This window comes from Scyliorhinus torazame, chromosome 12 (assembly GCF_047496885.1).
Source record: "Scyliorhinus torazame isolate Kashiwa2021f chromosome 12, sScyTor2.1, whole genome shotgun sequence".
In the NCBI taxonomy this organism is placed as follows: domain Eukaryota; kingdom Metazoa; phylum Chordata; class Chondrichthyes; order Carcharhiniformes; family Scyliorhinidae; genus Scyliorhinus; species Scyliorhinus torazame.
The window spans coordinates 52,756,819-52,784,392 of NC_092718.1; the positions used below are offsets into that span (position 1 = coordinate 52,756,819).

At 53.6% G+C, this 27,574-nt stretch overlaps 1 protein-coding gene across 3 annotated transcripts in view; it reads left to right on the forward strand.

Annotated features, from left to right (window-relative positions):
• The first annotated feature begins 3,971 nt into the window (after positions 1-3,971).
• The window catches only part of fkbp16 (FKBP prolyl isomerase 16), a 295,397-nt gene continuing 271,794 nt past the window's right edge, over positions 3,972-27,574 (forward strand). For 2 of the 3 annotated variants that reach the window (XM_072468702.1, XM_072468703.1), the window contains exons 1-2: positions 3,975-4,676; positions 10,181-10,350. In XM_072468702.1, the coding sequence (XP_072324803.1) occupies positions 4,211-4,676; positions 10,181-10,350 (636 nt within the window). In that variant the 5' untranslated portion in view covers positions 3,975-4,210. Of the gene's footprint in view, positions 4,677-10,180; positions 10,351-27,574 lie in introns of all 3 variants that reach the window. The other variant, XM_072468704.1, reaches the window with a different exon arrangement.

Below are 27,574 nucleotides of genomic sequence, written 5' to 3' on the forward strand. Positions count from 1 at the left end.
CTCTTTCCTTATTTCTCTCTTTGTTATCCTCTGTTTGTTTTTGTAGTCTTCCCAATCTTCTGACTTCCCACTACTCTTTGCCACATTATAGGCTTTCTCTTTTGCTTTGATGCATTCCCTAACTTCCTTTGTCAGCCATGGCTGCCTAATCCCCCCTCTGATAACCTTTCTTTTCTTTGGGATGAACCTCTGTACTGTGTCCTCAATTACTCCCAGAAACTCCTGCCATTGCTGTTCTACTGTCTTTCCCACTAGGCTCTGCTCCCAGTCGATTTTCGTCAGTTCCTCCCTCATGCCCCTGTAGTTACCTTTATTCAACTGTAACACCTTTACATCTGATTCTACCTTCTTTCTTTCAAATTGGAGATTGAATTCGACCATATTATGATCACTGCCTCCTAAGTGCTCCCTTACTTTAAGATCTTTAATCAAGTCTGGCTCATTACATAACACTAAGTCCAGAATGGCCTGTTCCCTCGTGGGCTCCATCACAAGCTGTTCCAAAAAGCCCTCCTGTAAACATTCAATGAATTCCCTTTCCTTGGGTCCACTGGCAGCATTATTTACCCAGTCCACCTGCATATTGAAGTCCCCCATGATCACTGTGACCTTGCCTTTCTGACATGCACTTTCTATTTCGTGGTGCATTTTGTGCCCCCGGTCCTGACCACTGTTAGGAGGCCTGTACATAACTCCCATTATGGTTTTTTTGCCTTTGTGGTTCCTCAACTCTACCCACACAGACTCCACATCATCTGACCCTACGTCATTTAGTGCTATTGATTTAATTTCATTCCTAATTAACAAGGCAACCCCGCCCCCTCTGCCCACCTCCCTGTCTTTTCGATAGGTTGTGAATCCTTGGATGTTTAAATGCCAGTCCTGAACCCCCTGCAACCATGTCTCTGTGATGCCTACCACATCATACCTGCCAGTCACAATCTGGGCCACAAGCTCATCTACCTTGTTCCGTACACTGCGCGCATTTAAATATAGCACCTTTAATTCTCTATTGACCGTCCCTTTTTGTTTTCTTAGTGTGGTGGACCTTGGTTTACTGAGCCTTTCCATACACTGTGTCATATTTTGTGGGATGGGGACTATCGTAACCTCTCCTGAGTTTTGTCTTTTTGTGCTTTTTTGTATTCTAAGCAGCTACGCTTCCCACTGATTACTTCACCTCTTGGTTCCCTGACTTTCCCTTCCCCCCCAATCTTTAGTTTAAAGTCCTATTGACCACCCTATTTATTCTTTTCGCCAGAACACTGGTCCCAGCTCGGTTCAGGTGGAGACCATCCCAACGGTATAGGTCCCCCCTGTCCCAAAACTGATGCCAGTGTCCCATGAAAAGGAACCCCTCTTTCCCACACCACTCTTTCAGCCACGTGTTAACTTCCCTTATTCTTGCCTCCCTATGCCAATTTGCACGTGGCTCGGGCAGTAATCCGGAGATTATGACCCTTGAGGACCTGTTTTTTAATTTGAATCCTAGCTCTTTATAATCTCTAAATAGGTCCTCTTTCCTAGACTTGCCTATGTTGTTGGTACCGACATGGACCACAACAACTGGATCCACCCCCTCCCTCGCCAGTATCCTTTCAAGCCGGTCAGAGATGTCCCGCACCCTAGCACCGGGCAGGCAACATACCATGCGGGAATATTTATCCTGCTCACAAAGGATACTATCTATCCCCCTGATAATAGAATCCCCTACAACTACAACTTGCCTATTTACTCCCTCCCCTTGAATGGCCTGCTGAACCATGGTGCCTTGGCCAGCTGACTCATCCTTCCTGCAGCCCTGTTCGCCATCCACACAGGGGGCAAGTGCCTCACACCTGTTGGACAGAGTCAAGGGCTGAGGCTCCTGAGTTCCTGACTGCTGGTTCCCTTTACCTGCCTGACTTGCAGTCACACCCTGCTGTCCCTGGCCACTGGCAGGATTTAAACTACTTACTCTGACAGGTGTGACTGCCTCCTGAAACACAGTGTCCAGGTAAGTCTCCCCCTCCCGGATGTGCCTCAGTGTTTGAAGCTCAGACTCCAGCTCATCAACTCTGAGCCGGAGCTCTTCGAGCAGCCAACATTTACTGCAGATGTGTTCGCTGCAGCTCTCAATGGGATCTGCCAGCTCCCACATCAAGCAGCTCAAGCACATCACCTGACCAGCCATCACTAATTAATTAATTAGTTTAATTTAAGTTTATGAGTTTAGCTGTGTTTTTTTTTAAATTTGGGGCAGATTTGCTATCAACCATTCAGATCACAGCTTCCCTCTGACGTCACTTTTGGAAAAAAAACTGGAAAACAGGAAGTTACCGTTAGAAGGAGACCATTTGGCCCATTGATTCTGCACCGACCCTCTGAAAGAACACCTTACCTAGGCCCACTCCTTCACCCTATCCCCGTATCCCCACCTAACCTGCACATCTTTGGACACTAAGGAGTAATTTTGCGTCGCCAATCTACCTAACCTGCACATCTTTGGACTGTGGGAGGAAACCGGAGCACCCGTAGGACAACTACGCAGACACGTGGAGAAACTACAAATTCCACACAGGCAGTCACCCAAGGTTGGAATTGAACTTGGGTCCCTGGTGCTGTGAGGCAGTGGTGCTAACCACTGTGTCACCATTCCACCACCTGTCCTAGTGCCTCCTTCTTTAGATTGGTCTCAACCATTGTCTGGTAATGCTCCTGAAAAATGCTTTGAGACAGTTAACCACTTTAAAGCTACGACACGCATGCAACTTGTTGTCCTCAAAGTTCAAAGAACATATCGTAATTTTCTCTGCCTTTTCAAATATTTTAAAGATACCTTTTAAAATCTTTCATTTAAAATTCAGTTGCTGTATTTCCTGTATCCTGTGCAACACATGAGACGGAAACGATCCAATAATAAAACTGAAACATACATGTGGTAGAAATTGATGTGATTCTCAGCCACTTTCTCGGGTGTGAAATGGGGGCAACAATGGCCAATTTTCTGGGGGGGGGGTGTCCAGTGCCAATCTGCCCGTCTTCTGGCCTCTGCTAAATCGATTGGGCCCATTTTGGGGCATTGCAGATAATGTGATGCATGTGTAGCTTTAAGTGGGGCGTATCTTAAACTGCTGTCCATCACGATCCACCACAAGACAGGATATGATCTATAATCCCATGAACACGTATACAGAATAGAGCAGCGTTCATACAGGTCAGACGTGTTTACACCTCCCTGTTACCAAGTCTTATCTTCAAATAAAGAAGCCACACTATTGTTCTGCTAATCCTTGTCATATAATTGGTATGTTTACGATTAACAGAAGAACGACACACCAAAAGGCTACCAAACACAGGCGTTTAGGTCCAATTGCAAATAGCGGAGAGGGACCGAATGCCTGTTTAAGGACATCTCTGAGAAGTTGGTTTCCGAGCCTCGGACCCGGGGCTTGTTCCGCTCAGAATCCTCCGACAGTTTGCTACACCCATCTGTGGCACTGTGATAGCACAAAAGGTTTTACTGAGACACAAGGGCATATTTCAGGCTGCTTGCTAGCCCCCCAGTTGGAAAGCAGGGAATCGGCATGCCGCTGAATATGAGCGGGAAACCGTGCCATATCCTAATACTAAAACATTCATTCCTGAGACTCTGTCGAACGTACAGCTAGCATTGTTAATGGAGCTGGTAACAAGCTCACAGATGACAGGTTTCTGCAGTAAGAATGGCTGGGAACCATTGCCTAGTTTCAGAGCATCAGCAGAACTAGGGTTCTGTAGCAATCTGGGAAATAGCAGAGAAATATCTATCACTTTGAGTCCCTGTTTTTATTTTTTTTTGCAATTATTTTTAGCTGAGGTTGTTCTTTTAAAATCAAAGGAATCATGGGAGTGCTCGATAATTAATTGGTTTTGACTGACACTCTGCAGGATTTTGTCGATTTAATCTACAGAGATTATCTCCGCAGATTTCCGACTGGCATTGTTTGCAGCATTTGTAACATCACTTTGGCCTGTATTTGCTTTGCTGTAGAAATGCTGGACTGTCTGTTGAACTAGTTAGCTGAAGTCTATAGTGTCTCACATTGTACAGCAGTTATTGTTCGTAAACAGTAAACTAATGGATTGACAGCCCCTGAGAGATTCTTCAGGTTAGCAAATATCCTCCAAAAACTCAACAAACCAGGAACTGTGTCTGAAAACTAAGGAGGGCCCGGCTCATCGGACCAAAATGTCTTTGCATTGTGCGCATCCATCAGCCCGTCCAGATGGTGAGGCCTTGGCAGAAGTGGAAGAGGATAAAAAGCAGTCGGTTAATTGGGCAGATATCGAAGAGGCTGAGTGCGATACACAACCCAAGACCTGTCCAGATGGCGAGGCCGTGGTTGCTAAAATGGACAAGCAGCACCCAGGGCTTGGTGCAAATACGGTCGAAGGGGCAGAAAGTGTTGACGAGGCAGCTTTCAAAACCATTAACGAGCCCATAAAGGGATCTGCCGGTCCTGAGGAGGCAGAACAAACAAACCAGGACAAAGTTGCCAGCCACAGTAAAGTTGTGAGGTTCCAGCTGCCTCCAACAAGAGCTTCCGATGTTGATGATTTGCAGGCTCCATTTTTCGAGATTGATGGCCTTGGGGAATGTTGCGTCAGCACCTTTATGAATACTTGTCACTCGGAGAGTTGGATTGGCATCACAGGCAAGTGCTGGCCCTTTGACTTGTTGGGTAGCTCAACTTTGATCTAGAATTGGGCAGCAAGGTGGCGCAGTGGATTAGCCCTGGATCCTCACGGCGCCGAGGTCCCAGGTTCGATCCTGGCTCTGGGTGACTGTCCGTGTGGAGTTTGCACATTCTCCCCGTGTTTGAGTGGGTTTCACCCCCACAACCCAAAGATGTGCAGGGTAGGTGGATTGGCCACGCTAAATTGCCCCTTAATTGGAAAAAATGAATTGGGTACTCTAAATTTATTTTAAAAAGACTTTGATCTAGAATTCAAAATAGTCATTATTTTAGCAATAAACTGCACATACATATAAAGGCATCCAGGTCCATATGCATAAAACAAATTATTCAGTTATTCTAACTGTTAAGAGATCGGGGAACTCACGCAGAGCACTAAAGTCTAAACAAGTATGGTAAAACCAAAATGATTAAAGACTTGTTATCTCACCTCCAGATTAAAAACTGTTTTTAAAATTTAAGACCCTTGCCTGACAAAAGATTATTTCTGGATCAAAGGACTAATTTAATAACAAAACATTGACTTTTGCAATAAAGTTTCTTTCTCTGGAAATTATTTAAGCAGCTATTGATCAGTATATGTAACATTGCATTCCAAACAATTCTGCTAATAAAAATATTGCAAATTATTTTAATGAAAACTCTTTGAGCTACAGTGATCATCGTGTCTAATGCAATATTAACTGATTGTAACAGATACACGTTAAGCTGTACCCTGCACCTGGAGAGACAGTGCAATTATCACCTGCCAGCAACATTAAGACAGTCAAACTGCCAGATTTTTCTCACTTCCACTGATTGTCGGTAACAAAGAGCTGCAACACAGTTACTGGAAAGGAACAGGTTAATCGACAGATCTGTCCCTCGAGTTTCACTTTGTTTACCTTACCGCCTGGAGATTAAGCCAGTCGAAGCTATTTGTTCGCTGCCGTCTATTCCCTCTGTCATCAGTGGAGCAGACATTAGTTTGTGTTCAGTGTGGTGTTTTTGTTTAATTATTTCACCAACTTGTCTCTAGAATGCAGTGTTAACTTATATTTGAGGCTATCAAATCCTTTAATCTTCTTCCTCAGACACAATGAAGCAAAGGCTAGCAGTATGGCTCCCAGGCCTCCATCAATGTCCCTCCCCACAACCAAACACTTTCTCGGTGAGGGGGAAAATGGAACTCTATAGGGGGCAATTTAACTTACGCCACCAGAATGGCAAACTCGAGGCTTCAGGTGGAAAGTCAATTTTCATTGACTCAAATGAAAAGTAAAATTGTTCAGAGTGTACAATTAGTATTGCATGTAATCCGTTCACTTTCTAACAGACAGGTTAAGTTAAAATTGCCCCCTCCACCCTGACGGTGAGCGGTTTGCAGCACAACTCTGAGTGGGTCCAGGACTCGCACTCAGAAGGAATGTGATTTTCTGCCATATGGAATGCTCAGTTGGTCACTGGTGACACAGGGGTGCAAGGAGCAGTCAGCTGCACGCCAGCAAGTGGCCTTGTCCACCAATCAACGTCTCTGTGGAATGGCTGAGGCAGCCGGAAAGGCAGATGAAGGCTTTGCCCCTCTGGTGGCACTGGCATCGTCCCTCACTTCCTCTGACTCAGAAACAGCCCAGTTGCAATGACGCAGGCGCAGTACCCAGCGAAGGAGCCTGCAAGGATCCCCATGATGCCGATAGAAGCCAAACGGACAACACTGCCGGCTGCAGGTACATGGAGCAGGTTGCCTTATCCTCAGCCACTGTGTAAGAGTGGGAGATGAGCACAAGGCACCACACCATCAGTTGCACTTGATGGGTCACCTGGGTGATGTTTCCTCTGTTTTATTTTATTGATTTGCATTGTTATCAAAATATTGTTTGCTGGGATCGCTCAAGCTTCTGTATTTTCATGGTTTGTGGTGGAGACTGAGAGGAAGGATGAGAGGGGTGATGCGCAATCAATTACTCTCAAGACGAAATGATTCATAACTGAAGGCTTTAATCTGCTAGAACTCTTCCCCAGCAGCTTCAATACAGAAAGTCAAGGCTGCTGGGACGGCACCGGTTCTTATACTCCGCCTCTCAGGGCGGAGCTATGTACAGCAGCCAATGGTAGACTCCTGGGTCTAACCAATGGTCATCCACCTCTTAGGTACCGCAATACCTATTGTATTGCGCGATCCTGTTCACCAGGTCGGCTATACGGGGGAGAGGGTACGCATCCAGCTGTGTAAACCTGTTGATGGTCTGACTGTAGTCAATGACCATCTTATGTTTCTCCCCGGTCTTTACCACCACTACCAGAGCTCTCTAAGGGACTGTTGCTCGCTTCGATGCCCCCTTCCCTCAGCAGCCTTTGGACCTCTGACCTGATAAATGTCCGGTCCTGGGCACTGTACCGTCTGCTCCTGGTGGCGACGGGTTTGCAATCCGGGGTGAGGTTCGCAAACAGGGAAGGCGGGTCGACCTTAAGGATCGCGAGGCCGCAGACAGTAAGGGGGGGTATAGGGCCGCCGAATTTAAAGGTCAGGCTTTGCAGATGGCACTGGAAATCCAGCCCAAGGAGGGTGGCAGCGCAGAGGTGCGGCAGGACGTACAGGCGGAAATTGTTGAATTCCCTGCCTTGGACAGTGAGGTTCGCTAGGCAGAACCCCTTTATCTCCACCGAGTGTGACCCGGAGGCCAGGGAGATCCTTTGATTTACGGGATGGGTGACAAGAGAACAGCGCCTTACCGTGTCGGGGTGAACAAAGCTTTCTGTGCTCCCAGAGTCAATCAAGCAAGACGGCTCGTGGCCGTTGATGGAGATCGTCGTTGTAGCTGTTGCAAGCGTCCAGGGCCGACTCTGGTCCAGAGTCACCGAGGCCAGCTGAAGTAATTGAGGGTTCTGGTCGGGCAGCGTGTAGTCGGCTGTGCTGGGGGCCTGGGGCCCCATCCAAGATGGCGTCACCCATGGGTCACACATGGTGTCCGGGGATGAAGAAGATGGTGGCGGCGAGGGCCAAAATGGTGGCGTCCACCCGTCCAGCGTGGTGTCCGGGGGGGGCAAAATGGCCGCTCCCCCGCGGGTCGCACGTGGCCTTAGGATAGGGGGCTGGTGGTGAGCACTGGGCGGTCGGGGCCTGAAGGGGGGGGTTGCCGATAGTCGCTGGAGATCGCGGCCACGGCGCGGACCTGGCAGACCCCCACATAGTGGCCCTTCTTGCCGCGCCCTTTGCAGGTGGCGTTGCGGGCCGGGCAGCGGGGGCACAGATGATACGCCTGCCTGCAGAAGAAACAGCAGGGTCCGGCGGCATTAGCGGGCCGCCTCGCCGTGCAAGATTGCAGGGTCAGGGGGAAGGTCTGAGGGGCTGCCGCTGCGGGGTGTCACGCAGTCCAGGGGGACGCCGCGCAATCGGGTGCAAAGGACAGCGCTTTTTATAGGCAACGTCCATGGACCCAGCCAGGGCCCGTGCCTCTGTAAGCCTCAGTGTGTCCCTTTCTAGGAGCCTTCGGAGGTCATACCTGCCACGAAAGCATCCCTGATCAAAAGTTCCGTGTGCTCGCTCCCCGAAACTGGCGGGCAGCCACAGTTTCGGCCCAGCACCAGCAGCGCCCGGTAGAAGTCTTCCAACGTTTCCTCGGGGCTTTGCCGCCTAGTCGCCAGCAGGTGACGAGCGTAGACCTGGTTCACAGGGCAGATATAATGTCCTTCTAGCAACTCGATCGCGGCAGCATCATTCTCCGCCTCCTTGATAAGAGGTTAGATCCCAGGGCTGACCCGTGAGCGTAGGAGATGCATCTTTTGTCCTTCCATGGGGGTGTCGGCGACCGTGTCGGTGTAGCCCTTAAAGCACGCCAGCCAATGTTTAAAAATAGCAGCAGAGTTGTCCGCGTGGGGGCTGAGCTGAAGGCACTCCGGTTTGATACAGAGATCCATCCTTCCAACTGAAGTTGTAACAGATTAAATTGATGTGCAATCAATTACTCTCAAGACGAAGTGATTCATAACTGAAGGCTTTCATCTGCTAGAACTCTTCCCCAGCAGCTTCAATACAGAAAGTGAAGGCTGCTGGGACGGCACCGGTTCTCATACTCTGCCTCTCAGGGCGGAGCTATGTACAACAGCCAATGGTAGACTCCTGGGTCTAACCAATGGTTATCCACCTCTTAGGTACCGCAATACCTGGTACTACCACAAGGGGCAAAGGGTTGAGCAGGGGACAAGGTCATGGACTTGTTGTGGGTGCTGGTTCTATGAGATGGGGTAATTGTCACAAAGCACACTGATGTTATCTATGAGGGTATCCCAACCTGGAACACTGGTTCGTCGGGGTGTATAGTTTTGTTTTTGTAATGGTGTGAGGAGTCAAGTGAAACCACAGTGAGTATTACAATTATTAATGATTATTTATTAAAGTAAAGAAAAGACACATACGCACAAACAGGACAATACTACTCTCAGTCAATTAAGGCATTTGAATTATTTCACACACCAGATTATAGTTACCACACAATACAGGGCTGATAATTAAGTCTGAGAAACATCTTTACCCAGTCCAGTGAAGATATTTAAACTGCCTTTATGAAGGTTTTCTGCACTGCTTTGGCTCTAAGACTTGGAGGCTGTTAGATGTAAAACTTGGCCTTCAGGCTTTGTGGCTGGAAACTGGCTTCTCTGCCTCTGAGCATGCATTTGCAAAAAAGATACCCCAGAAAACTTCCCACTGTTTCCAGAAGTCTCTTTTATATTCGGGATAAAGCACTCGCAATGACGACCACATGAAAGATTTTGTTTATGTTACACGGTTGCAATTCAAAACTCCTTTGGAATAGCTGGGTGTTCTGATCTTGAAACCTCTCCTGAAATGTTCAAAGGGTTATGGTCCATGTATATTACGGTCTCTGCTAGGTTGCTAGCAATATAAATTCTATTCTGGAGGTGGGTTTCGGGAAGTCCTAAATGACCTATATTTTTCCATCTCAGGGTGCCATTTGACCATGTCCCACTATGTGTCCCAGATATGAAATTGTGGGCCTTAGGAAATTAGTTTTCGCCAGGGTCACCACGAGATTGTGGTCCAACACTTTCTTTCGGTGATGTGGATGCTTACCCCAACTCTGACTGAACACCACTGAATCATTAATGTATATGGCACAGTGACTCAGTCCTCTGAATTACTCTGTTCGTGAGCCTTGGGAAAGTTGCGGCGGTGTTCTTCATCCTGAACGCCTTAACTTTGAATTGATATAATCCCTGGAGCCTCACACGAATGGAGATCACCTTTGCCCTCTCAGACAGAGGTATTTGCCAGAAACCCGTTAGCAAGTCTATGTTGGTGATGAATTGTGGCCGTCCAGCGCAAGGTGCAGTCGGCAATATAATTTGGGGTCAATCAGCAGAGCATTGCTCTCAACAATGTCTTTAGTACAGTTGCATCTTTCTTGAGCATGGCCATATTTTAACCTCATTACAGTAACTTTGAAAACACTCTCAATTTACAGATGATTGGCTGCTTCAGAAACAAATACTGAAAGAAGGACAAGGACAAGCTACCAGGCCCGATGTAGGTCAAGAAGTCACAATAAAGCTCCTTGGAGTGCTGGAAGATGGGACGATTATAGACAGGGACCCAAAGCTTACTTTTGTCATTGGTGATGGAGACGTCATTCAGGTTGGCCCCATTTTTGATCATTTATATCTTTACAATTTTACTGTTGTGATGACTGGCCGATAGGGTCACATGACCCGGAAAAACCAATCGGAGGACCAGGGTGGGGCAAACGCGGTCTTTTGCCTCAGATCGATTCTGGACACTGACTGACAGCCACGAAGCTGCAAGGCTCTATAACATATTATGTTGTAAATAAACATTAGTTGTTTCCCACCTAGCTGGTGAGCCAAAGTTATTATAACTGTCTTTATCGGTTGCTTGTTGCTATAACCCTACACCCATTACAATGTCTCCATACATATAACGACCGATTAAAGATATGGAAGCAAAGATAGCAAATGAGGGACATTCTGAAATACAAACAGGCAATGGTACAAGTATGAAGGGAATAAATTTGATTCTGAACGAGAATGGGTTTAACCTTTCTGGTGGGGATTCTGCAGGATGGTGTCGGGCTGACCCTCCGTGCATTTCCAGCACATTCTCAGTATTTAAGGATCAATTCCGATAGATATCCATTCATAAAATTCGTGTTGCCTTCATAGAAGTGGAAATTAATTTAAAGAATTCTATTAATAGAATCTGTGGCACATGTTCCTCAAGCTGTCCTCGTCCATTTTTTGACCATCATTTGGAATTTCCCAACAAGCAGCGTCTGAAAATAACAGTTCCCTTAAGGGAGATTTCTATTGTTGAACAAAAGGTCACTTTGTGGAATTAGTTGATAAGGGTTTCTATCTTTAACTGCAACTAATTCAAATCTAAAGAAAGAACTTTACACCATTTATATCCTCAGACACTTTCCAGCCAATAAGTTATTGTGGAATTAAATATGAAGATGTAAATATGAGAATAAAATGGCAGCCAGCGTGTAATGGCATGGTGGCACAGTGGTCAGAATTGCTGCCTCCCCCTGTCTGCGTGGGTTTCCTCCGGGTGCCCCAGTTTCGTCCCACAGTCCAAAGATGTGCAGGTTAGGTGGATTGGGCATGGTTAATACGTGCAGTCATGGGGATAGGGCGGGGGTGTGGGCCTAGCTAGAGAACCCTTACAGAGGGCTGTTACAGACCCGAGGGGCCAAATGGCCTCCTTCTGCACTGTAGGGATTCTAAAAGGTACCATATTAATATTCGTTGCCGTCTAAACGGTAATGAGTTTTAACAGGCAGGGTGGAGCCGATTAGGAAGTGTAATATATGCTTAGAAGTACAGAGGAAGGCAAGAATGCTTATTTAGTACTTTGTATCTGTGATTACGAAGGAATAGGCTGCCTACAAAATATCCACAGAAGTGGAGATGGTAGACGTAATAGATGGGATGAAAATTGATAGCCAGGATGTTGCGGAAAGGCTGGCTATGCTTAGAGTGGACACGTCACCTTGTTCATATGGCCTGCGGGATGCTGAGGAAAGTGTCGATGGGGAAAACAAATGGGCTTTCTAAAATCTTCCCATTTTCGTTAAATACCAGGGAGTTGCCAGAGGCAAGAATGAAACCCTTATTCAAACAATGAGGGTGATGCCAATTGACAACAACCGGACATAGATCGGGTAGTAAAATGTTTGGCACGTGGCAGATGGAATTTAATACAGAGAGGTGTGAGGCATAAGAGACAGGGATAGGCAATATTGACTTAATGAGTGTGCAGGGACAGACCTGGCGATTCATGTGCATTGATCCTTGAAGGCAGTAGAACAGATTGAGAGAACAAAATTAGCAAAGCAAATGGAATTTGGGGCTTCCTATAAAGAGGTATTGAGTACAAAATGAGGGTAGTTATGCTGAGCCTTTATCTGGTGAGGTCACTATTAAATATAATAATAATCTTTATTGTCACAAGTTGGCTTACATTAACACTGCCATAAAGTTACTGTAAAAAGCCCATAGTCGTCATATTCGGCGCCTGTTCGGGTACACAGAGGGAGAATTCAGAATGTCCAAATTACCTAACAGAATGTCTTTTGGAGCTTGTGGGAGGAAACCGGAGCACGCGGAGGAAACCCACGCAGACACGGGGAGAACGTGCAGACTCCGCACAGACAGTGACCCAAGCCGGGAATCGAACCTGGGACCCTGCCGCTATGAAGCAACAATGCTAACCACTATGCTACTATGCCGCCCATCCAGTCTGATCGCCACACTGTAGGAAGGTTTAAATAACAAAGAGAAAAAAGGCTTGTTCCAATTCGCTCATGACATAATGTGAGGAAGTAAGTAGTAATGACATGGCAATTATTGCCCAGGAGGGTGGTGGAAGCAGAGATGATTAATTATTTGAAAAGGATGGGAACTTAAGGAAAATAAACTTAAAGGGATAGAACAGGGGAATGGGACGAATTTCTAGAGCCATCCTATTATGCTATTTCAAACCTGGTGCCTCTTTATTATATATTGTACCCCAAATCATGTTTATCTACTGTTCCAAGGATCCTGGCCGGGTCCCCAAACTATGTCACGACACCCTCATGAACAAGGTGACTTGTCCACTCTAAGCACAGCTAGCCTTTCCAGAACACCCTGGCTATCAATTTTCATCCTATCCATTACGTCTATCATCTTCACTTCTGTGGATATTTTGTAGGCATCCTCTTTTTTCATAATCACAGATACAAAATACACACTAGTGCGTCGTCAACCTCAGCCCCACTTGACCAGGAGTTGCAACACAGGTGAAACTAGATTTTATTTAAAATACCTAAGGTCCTTGGTTCAGCCCAATAAACTACAGTCTCCAGGGGCGTCATTCTCCGACCCCCCGCCGGGTTGGAGAATGGCCGTTGGCCGCCGTGAATCCCGCCCCCGCCCCCACGAAGTCTCCGGTGCCGGAGATTGGGCGGGGGCGGGAATCGGGCCGCGCCGGTTGGCGGGACCCCCCACTCAATTCTCCGGCCCGGATGGGCCGAAGTCCTGCCCAGAAATTGCCTGTCCCGCCGGCGTAAATCAAAGCTGGTATTTACCGGCGGGACCAGGCGGCGTGGGCGGGCTCCGGGGTCCTGGGGGGGGCGCGGGGCGATCTGACCCCGGGGGGTGCCCCCACGGTGGCCTGGCCCGCGATCGGGGCCCACCGATCCGCGGGTGGGCCTGTGCCGTGGGGGCACTCTTTCCCTTCCGCCTCCACCACGGCCTCCACCATGGCGGAGGCGGAAGTGACTCTCCCCACTGCGCATGCGCGGGAAACTGACAGCGGCCGCTGACGCTCCCGCGCATGCACCGCATTTCCGCGCCAGCTGGCGGGGCAACAAACGCCATTTCCGCCAGCTGGCGGGGCGGAAATCCCTCCGTCGTCGGCCTAGCCCCTCAATGTTGGGGCTCAGCCCCCAAAGATGCGGAGCAGTCCACACCTTTGGGCCGGCGTGATGCCCGTCTGATTGGTGCCGTTTTTGGCGCCAGTCGGCGGACATCGCGCCGTTGGGGGAGAATTTTGCCCAAGGTCCTTGGTTCAGCCCAATAAACTACAGTCTCCTGGGGCGACATTCTCCGACCCCCCGCCGGGTCAGAGAATCGGCGGGGGCTGGCGTGAATCCCTCCCCCGCCGGTTGCCAAAGTCTCCGGCACCAGATATTCGGCGGGGGCGGGAATCGCGCCGCGCCGATTGGCGGGCCCCCCCGCTCAATTCTCCGGCCCGACTGGGCCGAAGTGCCGCCGATAAATTGCCTGTCCCGCCGGCGTAAATTAAACCACCTACTTTACCGGCGGGACAAGGTGGCGCGGGCGGGCTCTGGGGTCCTGGGGGGGGCACGGGGTGATCTGGCCCCGGGGGGGTGCCCCCATGGTGGCCTGGCTCGCGATCGGGGCCCACCGATCCGCGGGCGGGCCTGTGCCGTGGGGGCACTCTTTGCCTTCCGCCTCCGCCACGGTCTCCACCATGGCGGAGGTGGAAGAGACTCCCTCCACTGTGCATGCGTGGGAAACTGTCAGCGGCCGCTGACGCTCCAGCGCATGCGCTGCACGGAGATGTCATTTCCGCGCCAGCTGGCGGGGCAACAAAGGCCGTTTCCGCCAGCTGGCGGGGCGGAAATTCCTCCGGCGCCGGCCTAGCCCCTCAATGTTGGGGCTCGGCCCCCAAAGATGCGGAGCATTCCACACCTTTGGGCCGGCGCGATGCCCGTCTGATTGGTGCCGTTTTTGGCGCCAGTCGGCGGACATCGCGCCGTTGGGGGAGAATTTTGCCCAAGGTCCTTGGTTCAGCCCAATAAACTACAGTCTCCTGGGGCGACATTCTCCGACCCCCCGCCGGGTCAGAGAATCGGCGGGGGCTGGCGTGAATCCCTCCCCCGCCGGTTGCCAAAGTCTCCGGCACCAGATATTCGGCGGGGGCGGGAATCGCGCCGCGCCGGTTGGCGGGCCCCCCTGCTCAATTCTCCGACCCGGATGGGCCGAAGTCCCGCCGATAAATTGCCTGTCCCGCCGGCGTAAATTAAACCACCTACTTTACCGGCGGGACAAGGTGGCGCGGGCGGGCTCTGGGGTCCTGGGGGGGGCGCGGGGTGATCTGGCCCCGGGGGGGTGCCCCCATGGTGGCCTGGCTCGCGATCGGGGCCCACCGATCCGCGGGCGGGCCTGTGCCGTGGGGGCACTCTTTCCCTTCCGCCTCCGCCACGGTCTCCACCATGGCGGAGGTGGAAGAGACTCCCTCCACTGTGCATGTGTGGGAAACTGTCAGCGGCCGCTGACGCTCCAGCGCATGCGCTGCACGGAGATGTCATTTCCGCGCCAGCTGGCGGGGCAACAAAGGCCGTTTCCGCCAGCTGGCGGGGCGGAAATTCCTCCGGCGCCGGCCTAGCCCCTCAATGTTGGGGCTCGGCCCCCAAAGATGCGGAGCATTCCGCACCTTTGGGACGGCGCAATGCCCGTCTGATTGGCGCCGTTTTGGGCGCCAGTCGGCGGACATCGCGCCGTTTCCGGAGAATTTCGCCACAGGTTTCTAACATTAAAACACGAGTAACCTTTTATTACGTACAATATTATAATTAAATGGACAGAAAATGTAACTGACAATCTACCAATCCTTTCCTAAACCCCCCTTCCTAACTCGCCCCACTCTCTCTCTACACACACAGTCAAACAACACAGAGGGAAAGGGTGGTGGATAGGGAAATAAAATATTAATACAAATAAAAGAATAAGGATCTAAGATACACTGGGATGACTTCAGTGCCCCACGGTGGCCTGGCCCGCGATCACGGGCCCACCGATCCGTGGGCGGGCCTGTGCCGTGGGGGCACTCTTTTCCTTCTGCCTGCGCCATGGTCTCTACCATGGCGGAGGCGGAAGTGACCCCCTCCACTGCACATGCGCGGCGATGCTGTGAGCGGCCGCTGATGCTCCCGCGCATGCGCCACCCGGCAAAGTCAGTTTCGTGCCAGATGGCGGGGCACCAAAGGCCTTTCCCGCCAGCTGACAGGGTGGAAATCTGTCCGGCACGGGCCTAGCCCCTCAAGGTAAGGGCTCGGCCCCTCAAGATGCGGAGACCTCCGCACCTTTGGGGCGGCGCGATGCCGGACTGATTCGCGCCGTTTTTGGCGCCGGTCGGCGGACATCGTGCCGATATCGGAGAATCCTGCCCCTGGTCGCGGCCGGCGGGAACAGCGCGGGAACGCTGGGCGGGGCGGCCTGTGGGGTGGGGGAGGGGGTGATGGGGATCATGGCTGATCTATACATTGATGTAATTTGTCGCCTTGGTTCCATGATCCTCGATACTCTTGCCTAACATAAATCTATCAATATCAGTTGTGCAATCTTCCATTGATCCATACTCAACAGCTTTTTGGGGAAAAGAGTTCCAGGTTTCCACAACCATGGGTGGAATTCTCCCCCCCTACGCCGGGTGGGAGAATTGCCGGGGCGCCGCGCGAGTCCCGCCACGCCGCCCCGGCACCCGCACGCGATTTTCCCACCCCCCCCAAACCGACGCGGCGAGAATCACGGCTGGCCGCTGGGAGAATCGGCGCTCGCCGTTTGTAACAGGCGATTCTCCGGCCAGGATGGGCCGAGCGGCCTGCCCAACACGACGGCTTCCCGCTGGCGCCGTCCACACCTGGGGCGAAATTCTCCGTAATCGGCGCGATGTCCGCCGACCGGCGCCAAAAACGGCGCGAATCAGTCCGGCATCGCACCGCCCTAAAGGTGCGGAATCCTCCGCATCTTTGGGGGCCGAGCCCTAACCTTGAGGGGCTAGGCCCGCGCCGGACTGATTTGCACCCCGCCAGCTGTCGGGAAAGGCCTTTGGTGCCCCGCCAGCTGGCGCGGAAATAACATTGCCGGGCGGCGCATGCGCGGGAGCGTCAGCGGCTGCTCACGGCATCCCCGCGCATGCGCAGTGGAGGGAGTCTCTTCTGCCTCCGCCATGGTGGAGACCGTGGCGAAGGCGGAAGGAAAAGAGTGCCCCCACGGCACAGGCCCACCCGCTGATCTGTGGGCCCTGATCGCGGGCCAGGCCACCGTGGGGGCACCCTCCGGTGCCAGATCGCTCCGCGCCACCCCCCCCAGGTCGCCAGAGCCCGCCCGCGCTGCCTTGTCCCGCCGGTAAGAGAGGTGGTTTGACCCACGCCAGCGGGACAGGCTTTTTAGCAGCGGGACTTCGGCCCATCCGGGCCGGCGAATCGCCGGGGGGGGCGGGCCCGCCAACTGGCGCGGCGCGATTCCCGCCCCCACCGAACATCCGGTGCTGGAGAATTCAGCAACCGGCGGGGGCGGGATTCACGCCAGCCCCCGGCGATTCTCAGACCCAGCGGGGGGGGTCGGTGAATCTCGCCCCTGGTCGCTGCCAGCGGGAACAGCACGGGAATGCTGGGGGGGTGGGGGGGGTGGCCTGGAGGGGGGGTAGGGGGATTCCTGCACCGGGGGCGGCCTCAAAGAGGGTCTGGGCCACGTTCAGTGTCCACCGATCGGCGGGCTGGCCTCTCTGAACGAGGACCTCCTTTCCTCTGCCGCCCCGCAAGATCCATCCGACATCTTCTTGCGGTGCGGCCTCGGGGAGGACGGCAACCGCGCATGCACCAGCCGCGTCATTTACGTGCCGCTGCTTTTACGTGGCGCCAAGGCCCGGCCCGCGTAAATGACGCGATGCTGCTACTAGCCCCCCGGGGGCGGGAGAATAGGGGGCTGGGAGCGGCCTCCGACGCTGGAGTGAAACATTCCGGTTTGCACTCCGACGTCGGGACTTAGTCTCCCGATGGGAGAATTGTGCCCCATGTGTTTTCTGGCATTGCACTCTGAACTGCCCTAGTTTTAATTTTAACGTTATGCCACTTTGTCCTGAACCTCCTTACCAGAGGAAAATGTTTTTTTTTCTCTAGCCTTTCAAATCCTTTAATCACCGTGAACACTTTAATTAGTTCACCCCTTTAATCTTCTACATTCAAGAGAATACAAGCCCTGTTGAGGCATCCTATCCTTGTACTTTAATGCCTTTTGCTCTTCGTTTTGAAGAAGTTTCTTCTTTCTTTTGAGTCTTTTGAAACAAGGTCGCTGTTGTATGTAAGCAAACACAGCAGCCAATTTTGTACCTACAACTTCCCACAAACAGAAGTGAGGTAAGTGACCACAGCTCATATTCTCCGGAAACGGCGCGATGTCCGCCGACTGCCGCCCAAAACGGCGCAAATCAGTCGGGCATCACGCCGCCCCAAAGGTGCGGAATGCTCCGCATCTTTGGGGGCCGAGCCCCAACCTTAAGGGGCTAGGCCCGCGCCGGACGGATTTCCGCCCCGCCAGCTGGCGGAAAAGGCCTTTGGTGCCCCGCCAGCTGGAGCGGAAATGACATCTCCGGGCGGCGCATGCGCGGGAGAGTTAGCGGCCGCTGACGGCATTCCCGCGCAGGCGCATTGGAGGGAGTCTCTTTTGCCTCGCGGAGGCGGAAGGGAAAGTGTGCCCCCACGGCACAGGCCCGCCCGCGGATCGGTGGGCCCTGATCGCGGGCCAGGCCACCGTGGGGGCACCCCCCGGGGCCAGATCGCCCCGCGCCCCCCCCAGGACCCCGGAGCCCGCCCGCGCCACCTTGTCCTGCCGGTAAGGTAGGTGGTTTAATTTACGCCAGTGGGACAGGCATTTTAGCGGCGGGACTTCGGCCCATGCAGGCCGGAGAATCGCGGGGGGCCCGCCAACCGGCGCGGCGCGATTCCCGCCCCCGCCGAATATCCGGTGCCGGAGAATTCGGCAACCGGCGGGGGCGGGATTCACGCCAGCCCCCGGCGATTCTCCGACCCGGCGGGGAGTCGGAGAATCTTGCCCCATGTTTTTGATAGTGCTGTTTGAGGGATAAATATTAGGACGGGCACTGAGGGAACTCTACTTTATGCAACTAGTGCTGTAGACTCTTTTATGTCCATCTGACACTCAGGCAGGCAGGCGAACCTCAGTTTAATGTATTACATGAACCATGCACTTCAGACACTTTAGTACCTTTCACCATTGCACTGAAGTGTTGACCTGGAGTATGTGCTCAGACCCTGGAATAAGATTTGAACCTTGACATTTATGGTTAGAAACTAGAGTCAACCAGTTACCACCGGTCCAATGGAACCCCCACTAACATTGGCATAATCATGTGTATCCACGACAAACATTGATGTATCATCTCCTAACCTCTGATAGATAGTCAGAAGATAAGGGCACAAGGGCATGATAAATTGCAGCAGCAGTTAATCACACACTCCCTCAAGCCTGCTCCATCAGTCAATAGGATCATGTGAATATTCTGGCACGGTGACACAATGGTTAGCACTGCTGCCTCACAGCACCAGCAACCTGGGTTAGATTCCGGCCTTGCGTGAATGCCTGTGTGGAATTTGCACCTTCTACCCGTGTCTAGCCTGTGTTTCGCCTATAGTCCAAGGATGTTCAAGGTTAGGTGGATTGGCCCTGCTAAATTGCTCCTTAGTGTCCAAAAACATAGGTTATGGGGTTGTGGGGAAACAAAGGGGGTTGGGCCTGGGTCGTGTGCTCTTTCAGAGGGTCGGTGCAGACTCGATGGGCCAAATGGCCCATTCTGCAATGTAGGAATTCTATGATTCTATGAACTCCGCTCTCTTGTCTGCTTCCGATATCCCTTGATTCCCTGAGAAGCAGAATTCTGTCTATCCTTAATTATACTCATCAAAGAAACACCCATAATATTTGGGTAGCAAATCCCAAAGATCCACAAACCTCTGAGTGAAGACATTACTCCTTGTCTCAACCCTAAATGATTATCCCCTTAACCTGACACCGCACCTTCATCCTCTGGATTCCTCAGCCAGAAGAAACAAATTATTAGTTTATTATTAAAATACCTAAGGTCCTTGGTTCAGCCCAATAAACTACAGTCTCCAGGGGCGTCATTCTCCGACCCCCCGCCGGGTTGGAGAATGGCCGTTGGCCGCCGTGAATCCCGCCCCCGCCCCCACGAAGTCTCCGGTGCCGGAGATTGGGCGGGGGCGGGAATCGGGCCGCGCCGGTTGGCGGGACCCCCCACTCAATTCTCCGGCCCGGATGGGCCGAAGTCCTGCCCAGAAATTGCCTGTCCCGCCGGCGTAAATCAAAGCTGGTATTTACCGGCGGGACCAGGCGGCGTGGGCGGGCTCCGGGGTCCTGGGGGGGGCGCGGGGCGATCTGACCCCGGGGGGTGCCCCCACGGTGGCCTGGCCCGCGATCGGGGCCCACCGATCCGCGGGTGGGCCTGTGCCGTGGGGGCACTCTTTCCCTTCCGCCTCCACCACGGCCTCCACCATGGCGGAGGCGGAAGTGACTCTCCCCACTGCGCATGCGCGGGAAACTGACAGCGGCCGCTGACGCTCCCGCGCATGCACCGCATTTCCGCGCCAGCTGGCGGGGCAACAAACGCCATTTCCGCCAGCTGGCGGGGCGGAAATCCCTCCGTCGTCGGCCTAGCCCCTCAATGTTGGGGCTCAGCCCCCAAAGATGCGGAGCAGTCCACACCTTTGGGCCGGCGTGATGCCCGTCTGATTGGTGCCGTTTTTGGCGCCAGTCGGCGGACATCGCGCCGTTGGGGGAGAATTTTGCCCAAGGTCCTTGGTTCAGCCCAATAAACTACAGTCTCCTGGGGCGACATTCTCCGACCCCCCGCCGGGTCAGAGAATCGGCGGGGGCTGGCGTGAATCCCTCCCCCGCCGGTTGCCAAAGTCTCCGGCACCAGATATTCGGCGGGGGCGGGAATCGCGCCGCGCCGATTGGCGGGCCCCCCCGCTCAATTCTCCGGCCCGACTGGGCCGAAGTGCCGCCGATAAATTGCCTGTCCCGCCGGCGTAAATTAAACCACCTACTTTACCGGCGGGACAAGGTGGCGCGGGCGGGCTCTGGGGTCCTGGGGGGGGCACGGGGTGATCTGGCCCCGGGGGGGTGCCCCCATGGTGGCCTGGCTCGCGATCGGGGCCCACCGATCCGCGGGCGGGCCTGTGCCGTGGGGGCACTCTTTGCCTTCCGCCTCCGCCACGGTCTCCACCATGGCGGAGGTGGAAGAGACTCCCTCCACTGTGCATGCGTGGGAAACTGTCAGCGGCCGCTGACGCTCCAGCGCATGCGCTGCACGGAGATGTCATTTCCGCGCCAGCTGGCGGGGCAACAAAGGCCGTTTCCGCCAGCTGGCGGGGCGGAAATTCCTCCGGCGCCGGCCTAGCCCCTCAATGTTGGGGCTCGGCCCCCAAAGATGCGGAGCATTCCACACCTTTGGGCCGGCGCGATGCCCGTCTGATTGGTGCCGTTTTTGGCGCCAGTCGGCGGACATCGCGCCGTTGGGGGAGAATTTTGCCCAAGGTCCTTGGTTCAGCCCAATAAACTACAGTCTCCTGGGGCGACATTCTCCGACCCCCCGCCGGGTCAGAGAATCGGCGGGGGCTGGCGTGAATCCCTCCCCCGCCGGTTGCCAAAGTCTCCGGCACCAGATATTCGGCGGGGGCGGGAATCGCGCCGCGCCGGTTGGCGGGCCCCCCTGCTCAATTCTCCGACCCGGATGGGCCGAAGTCCCGCCGATAAATTGCCTGTCCCGCCGGCGTAAATTAAACCACCTACTTTACCGGCGGGACAAGGTGGCGCGGGCGGGCTCTGGGGTCCTGGGGGGGGCGCGGGGTGATCTGGCCCCGGGGGGGTGCCCCCATGGTGGCCTGGCTCGCGATCGGGGCCCACCGATCCGCGGGCGGGCCTGTGCCGTGGGGGCACTCTTTCCCTTCCGCCTCCGCCACGGTCTCCACCATGGCGGAGGTGGAAGAGACTCCCTCCACTGTGCATGTGTGGGAAACTGTCAGCGGCCGCTGACGCTCCAGCGCATGCGCTGCACGGAGATGTCATTTCCGCGCCAGCTGGCGGGGCAACAAAGGCCGTTTCCGCCAGCTGGCGGGGCGGAAATTCCTCCGGCGCCGGCCTAGCCCCTCAATGTTGGGGCTCGGCCCCCAAAGATGCGGAGCATTCCGCACCTTTGGGACGGCGCAATGCCCGTCTGATTGGCGCCGTTTTGGGCGCCAGTCGGCGGACATCGCGCCGTTTCCGGAGAATTTCGCCACAGGTTTCTAACATTAAAACACGAGTAACCTTTTATTACGTACAATATTATAATTAAATGGACAGAAAATGTAACTGACAATCTACCAATCCTTTCCTAAACCCCCCTTCCTAACTCGCCCCACTCTCTCTCTACACACACAGTCAAACAACACAGAGGGAAAGGGTGGTGGATAGGGAAATAAAATATTAATACAAATAAAAGAATAAGGATCTAAGATACACTGGGATGACTTCAGTGCCCCACGGTGGCCTGGCCCGCGATCACGGGCCCACCGATCCGTGGGCGGGCCTGTGCCGTGGGGGCACTCTTTTCCTTCTGCCTGCGCCATGGTCTCTACCATGGCGGAGGCGGAAGTGACCCCCTCCACTGCACATGCGCGGCGATGCTGTGAGCGGCCGCTGATGCTCCCGCGCATGCGCCACCCGGCAAAGTCAGTTTCGTGCCAGATGGCGGGGCACCAAAGGCCTTTCCCGCCAGCTGACAGGGTGGAAATCTGTCCGGCACGGGCCTAGCCCCTCAAGGTAAGGGCTCGGCCCCTCAAGATGCGGAGACCTCCGCACCTTTGGGGCGGCGCGATGCCGGACTGATTCGCGCCGTTTTTGGCGCCGGTCGGCGGACATCGTGCCGATATCGGAGAATCCTGCCCCTGGTCGCGGCCGGCGGGAACAGCGCGGGAACGCTGGGCGGGGCGGCCTGTGGGGTGGGGGAGGGGGTGATGGGGATCATGGCTGATCTATACATTGATGTAATTTGTCGCCTTGGTTCCATGATCCTCGATACTCTTGCCTAACATAAATCTATCAATATCAGTTGTGCAATCTTCCATTGATCCATACTCAACAGCTTTTTGGGGAAAAGAGTTCCAGGTTTCCACAACCATGGGTGGAATTCTCCCCCCCTACGCCGGGTGGGAGAATTGCCGGGGCGCCGCGCGAGTCCCGCCACGCCGCCCCGGCACCCGCACGCGATTTTCCCACCCCCCCCAAACCGACGCGGCGAGAATCACGGCTGGCCGCTGGGAGAATCGGCGCTCGCCGTTTGTAACAGGCGATTCTCCGGCCAGGATGGGCCGAGCGGCCTGCCCAACACGACGGCTTCCCGCTGGCGCCGTCCACACCTGGGGCGAAATTCTCCGTAATCGGCGCGATGTCCGCCGACCGGCGCCAAAAACGGCGCGAATCAGTCCGGCATCGCACCGCCCTAAAGGTGCGGAATCCTCCGCATCTTTGGGGGCCGAGCCCTAACCTTGAGGGGCTAGGCCCGCGCCGGACTGATTTGCACCCCGCCAGCTGTCGGGAAAGGCCTTTGGTGCCCCGCCAGCTGGCGCGGAAATAACATTGCCGGGCGGCGCATGCGCGGGAGCGTCAGCGGCTGCTCACGGCATCCCCGCGCATGCGCAGTGGAGGGAGTCTCTTCTGCCTCCGCCATGGTGGAGACCGTGGCGAAGGCGGAAGGAAAAGAGTGCCCCCACGGCACAGGCCCACCCGCTGATCTGTGGGCCCTGATCGCGGGCCAGGCCACCGTGGGGGCACCCTCCGGTGCCAGATCGCTCCGCGCCACCCCCCCCAGGTCGCCAGAGCCCGCCCGCGCTGCCTTGTCCCGCCGGTAAGAGAGGTGGTTTGACCCACGCCAGCGGGACAGGCTTTTTAGCAGCGGGACTTCGGCCCATCCGGGCCGGCGAATCGCCGGGGGGGGCGGGCCCGCCAACTGGCGCGGCGCGATTCCCGCCCCCACCGAACATCCGGTGCTGGAGAATTCAGCAACCGGCGGGGGCGGGATTCACGCCAGCCCCCGGCGATTCTCAGACCCAGCGGGGGGGGTCGGTGAATCTCGCCCCTGGTCGCTGCCAGCGGGAACAGCACGGGAATGCTGGGGGGGTGGGGGGGGTGGCCTGGAGGGGGGGTAGGGGGATTCCTGCACCGGGGGCGGCCTCAAAGAGGGTCTGGGCCACGTTCAGTGTCCACCGATCGGCGGGCTGGCCTCTCTGAACGAGGACCTCCTTTCCTCTGCCGCCCCGCAAGATCCATCCGACATCTTCTTGCGGTGCGGCCTCGGGGAGGACGGCAACCGCGCATGCACCAGCCGCGTCATTTACGTGCCGCTGCTTTTACGTGGCGCCAAGGCCCGGCCCGCGTAAATGACGCGATGCTGCTACTAGCCCCCCGGGGGCGGGAGAATAGGGGGCTGGGAGCGGCCTCCGACGCTGGAGTGAAACATTCCGGTTTGCACTCCGACGTCGGGACTTAGTCTCCCGATGGGAGAATTGTGCCCCATGTGTTTTCTGGCATTGCACTCTGAACTGCCCTAGTTTTAATTTTAACGTTATGCCACTTTGTCCTGAACCTCCTTACCAGAGGAAAATGTTTTTTTTTCTCTAGCCTTTCAAATCCTTTAATCACCGTGAACACTTTAATTAGTTCACCCCTTTAATCTTCTACATTCAAGAGAATACAAGCCCTGTTGAGGCATCCTATCCTTGTACTTTAATGCCTTTTGCTCTTCGTTTTGAAGAAGTTTCTTCTTTCTTTTGAGTCTTTTGAAACAAGGTCGCTGTTGTATGTAAGCAAACACAGCAGCCAATTTTGTACCTACAACTTCCCACAAACAGAAGTGAGGTAAGTGACCACAGCTCATATTCTCCGGAAACGGCGCGATGTCCGCCGACTGCCGCCCAAAACGGCGCAAATCAGTCGGGCATCACGCCGCCCCAAAGGTGCGGAATGCTCCGCATCTTTGGGGGCCGAGCCCCAACCTTAAGGGGCTAGGCCCGCGCCGGACGGATTTCCGCCCCGCCAGCTGGCGGAAAAGGCCTTTGGTGCCCCGCCAGCTGGAGCGGAAATGACATCTCCGGGCGGCGCATGCGCGGGAGAGTTAGCGGCCGCTGACGGCATTCCCGCGCAGGCGCATTGGAGGGAGTCTCTTTTGCCTCGCGGAGGCGGAAGGGAAAGTGTGCCCCCACGGCACAGGCCCGCCCGCGGATCGGTGGGCCCTGATCGCGGGCCAGGCCACCGTGGGGGCACCCCCCGGGGCCAGATCGCCCCGCGCCCCCCCCAGGACCCCGGAGCCCGCCCGCGCCACCTTGTCCTGCCGGTAAGGTAGGTGGTTTAATTTACGCCAGTGGGACAGGCATTTTAGCGGCGGGACTTCGGCCCATGCAGGCCGGAGAATCGCGGGGGGCCCGCCAACCGGCGCGGCGCGATTCCCGCCCCCGCCGAATATCCGGTGCCGGAGAATTCGGCAACCGGCGGGGGCGGGATTCACGCCAGCCCCCGGCGATTCTCCGACCCGGCGGGGAGTCGGAGAATCTTGCCCCATGTTTTTGATAGTGCTGTTTGAGGGATAAATATTAGGACGGGCACTGAGGGAACTCTACTTTATGCAACTAGTGCTGTAGACTCTTTTATGTCCATCTGACACTCAGGCAGGCAGGCGAACCTCAGTTTAATGTATTACATGAACCATGCACTTCAGACACTTTAGTACCTTTCACCATTGCACTGAAGTGTTGACCTGGAGTATGTGCTCAGACCCTGGAATAAGATTTGAACCTTGACATTTATGGTTAGAAACTAGAGTCAACCAGTTACCACCGGTCCAATGGAACCCCCACTAACATTGGCATAATCATGTGTATCCACGACAAACATTGATGTATCATCTCCTAACCTCTGATAGATAGTCAGAAGATAAGGGCACAAGGGCATGATAAATTGCAGCAGCAGTTAATCACACACTCCCTCAAGCCTGCTCCATCAGTCAATAGGATCATGTGAATATTCTGGCACGGTGACACAATGGTTAGCACTGCTGCCTCACAGCACCAGCAACCTGGGTTAGATTCCGGCCTTGCGTGAATGCCTGTGTGGAATTTGCACCTTCTACCCGTGTCTAGCCTGTGTTTCGCCTATAGTCCAAGGATGTTCAAGGTTAGGTGGATTGGCCCTGCTAAATTGCTCCTTAGTGTCCAAAAACATAGGTTATGGGGTTGTGGGGAAACAAAGGGGGTTGGGCCTGGGTCGTGTGCTCTTTCAGAGGGTCGGTGCAGACTCGATGGGCCAAATGGCCCATTCTGCAATGTAGGAATTCTATGATTCTATGAACTCCGCTCTCTTGTCTGCTTCCGATATCCCTTGATTCCCTGAGAAGCAGAATTCTGTCTATCCTTAATTATACTCATCAAAGAAACACCCATAATATTTGGGTAGCAAATCCCAAAGATCCACAAACCTCTGAGTGAAGACATTACTCCTTGTCTCAACCCTAAATGATTATCCCCTTAACCTGACACCGCACCTTCATCCTCTGGATTCCTCAGCCAGAAGAAACAAATTATTAGTGTCCATCCTTCGAAGCCCCTTCAGAATCTTGCATGTCTCAAGGTGATCACCTCTCATTCTTCTAAACTCCAGAAAATGTAGGCCTAATTTACTCGGCCTCTTATCAAAGGACAGCTATCATACCAGGAACCAATCTCATAATAATAATCTTTATTAGTATCACAAGTAGGCTTGCATTAACACTATAATGAAGTTACTGTGAAAATCCCCGAGTCGCCATACTCCGGCGCCTGATCGGGTACACTGAGGGAGAATTCAGAATGTCCAATTCACCTAACAGCACGTCTTTTGGGACTTGTGGGAGGAAACCGGAGCAGCTGGAGGAAACCCATGCAGACACGGGAGAACATGCAGACTCCGCACGGATGGTGACCTAAGTCGGGAATCAAACCAGGGTCCCTGGCGCTGTGAAGCAACAGTGCTAACCACTGTGCTACTGTACCACCTCATGAAACCCTACCTCCAATGTAAGTACATCCCTCCTTAAATATCAAGACCAAAACTGTACAGTGTGGTCTCATCAAAGTTCTGTCCAATTAATTATAGCAAGACTTCTTTATCCTTGTCCTCCATTCCCCTTGCAATAAAGGCCAAAGTGTCATGTGTCTTCTGAATTTCTTGCTGGTACCTACAAGCTCACCTTTTTGGGTTCCTTGTATAAGTAAATCCAGATCCCTCTAAACATCAACATTTTAAAGTTTCACTCCATTGAAAAATAATTCTGCTTTTGTGTTCCTACTCCCAAAGTAAATAACCTGACCCTCATCCATACTATCCTGCTTCTGCCATCTTGTTTCCCATTCACTTAACCGGTCTCTTTGCAGCCTCTGTGTGTCCTCCTCACAGTTTACATACCCACCTTGCTTTGTCAGCAATCTTGGATACATTATTCTTGGCCTCATTTGTCTCAGTTATCATTTAGATTGTAAATGGCTGAGGCCCCTGCACTGATCCTTGCAGCTTCCGAACATGGGAATGTCTTGTTTATTCTTACTCTCTATTTCCACTCTGTTGACAATTCCTTATCGATAGTATGTTGCCCCCCAATTCAATTAGACATTCTGAATTCTCCCTCTGTGTACCCGAAAAGGCGCCGAGTATGGCGACCAGGGGATTTTCACAGTAACTTCATTGCAGGGCTAATGTAAGCCTACTTGTGAAACTAATAAAGATTGTTATTATTATTATGTGCACTTAAATTGTGTACAACTGCCCAAATGAAGACAACACTATAATGACAAAATTATTATTGGCATATACTAGCATTTACCAGTAAGTCATCAAATGTATAATTCTTGAAATTGTGCTTGCAACACATAGTAAGCCTAGTCATTAATAGATATAGATCATGCGGGGGATTTTCAGCCATTCACACCAGCGGGATCTTCCGG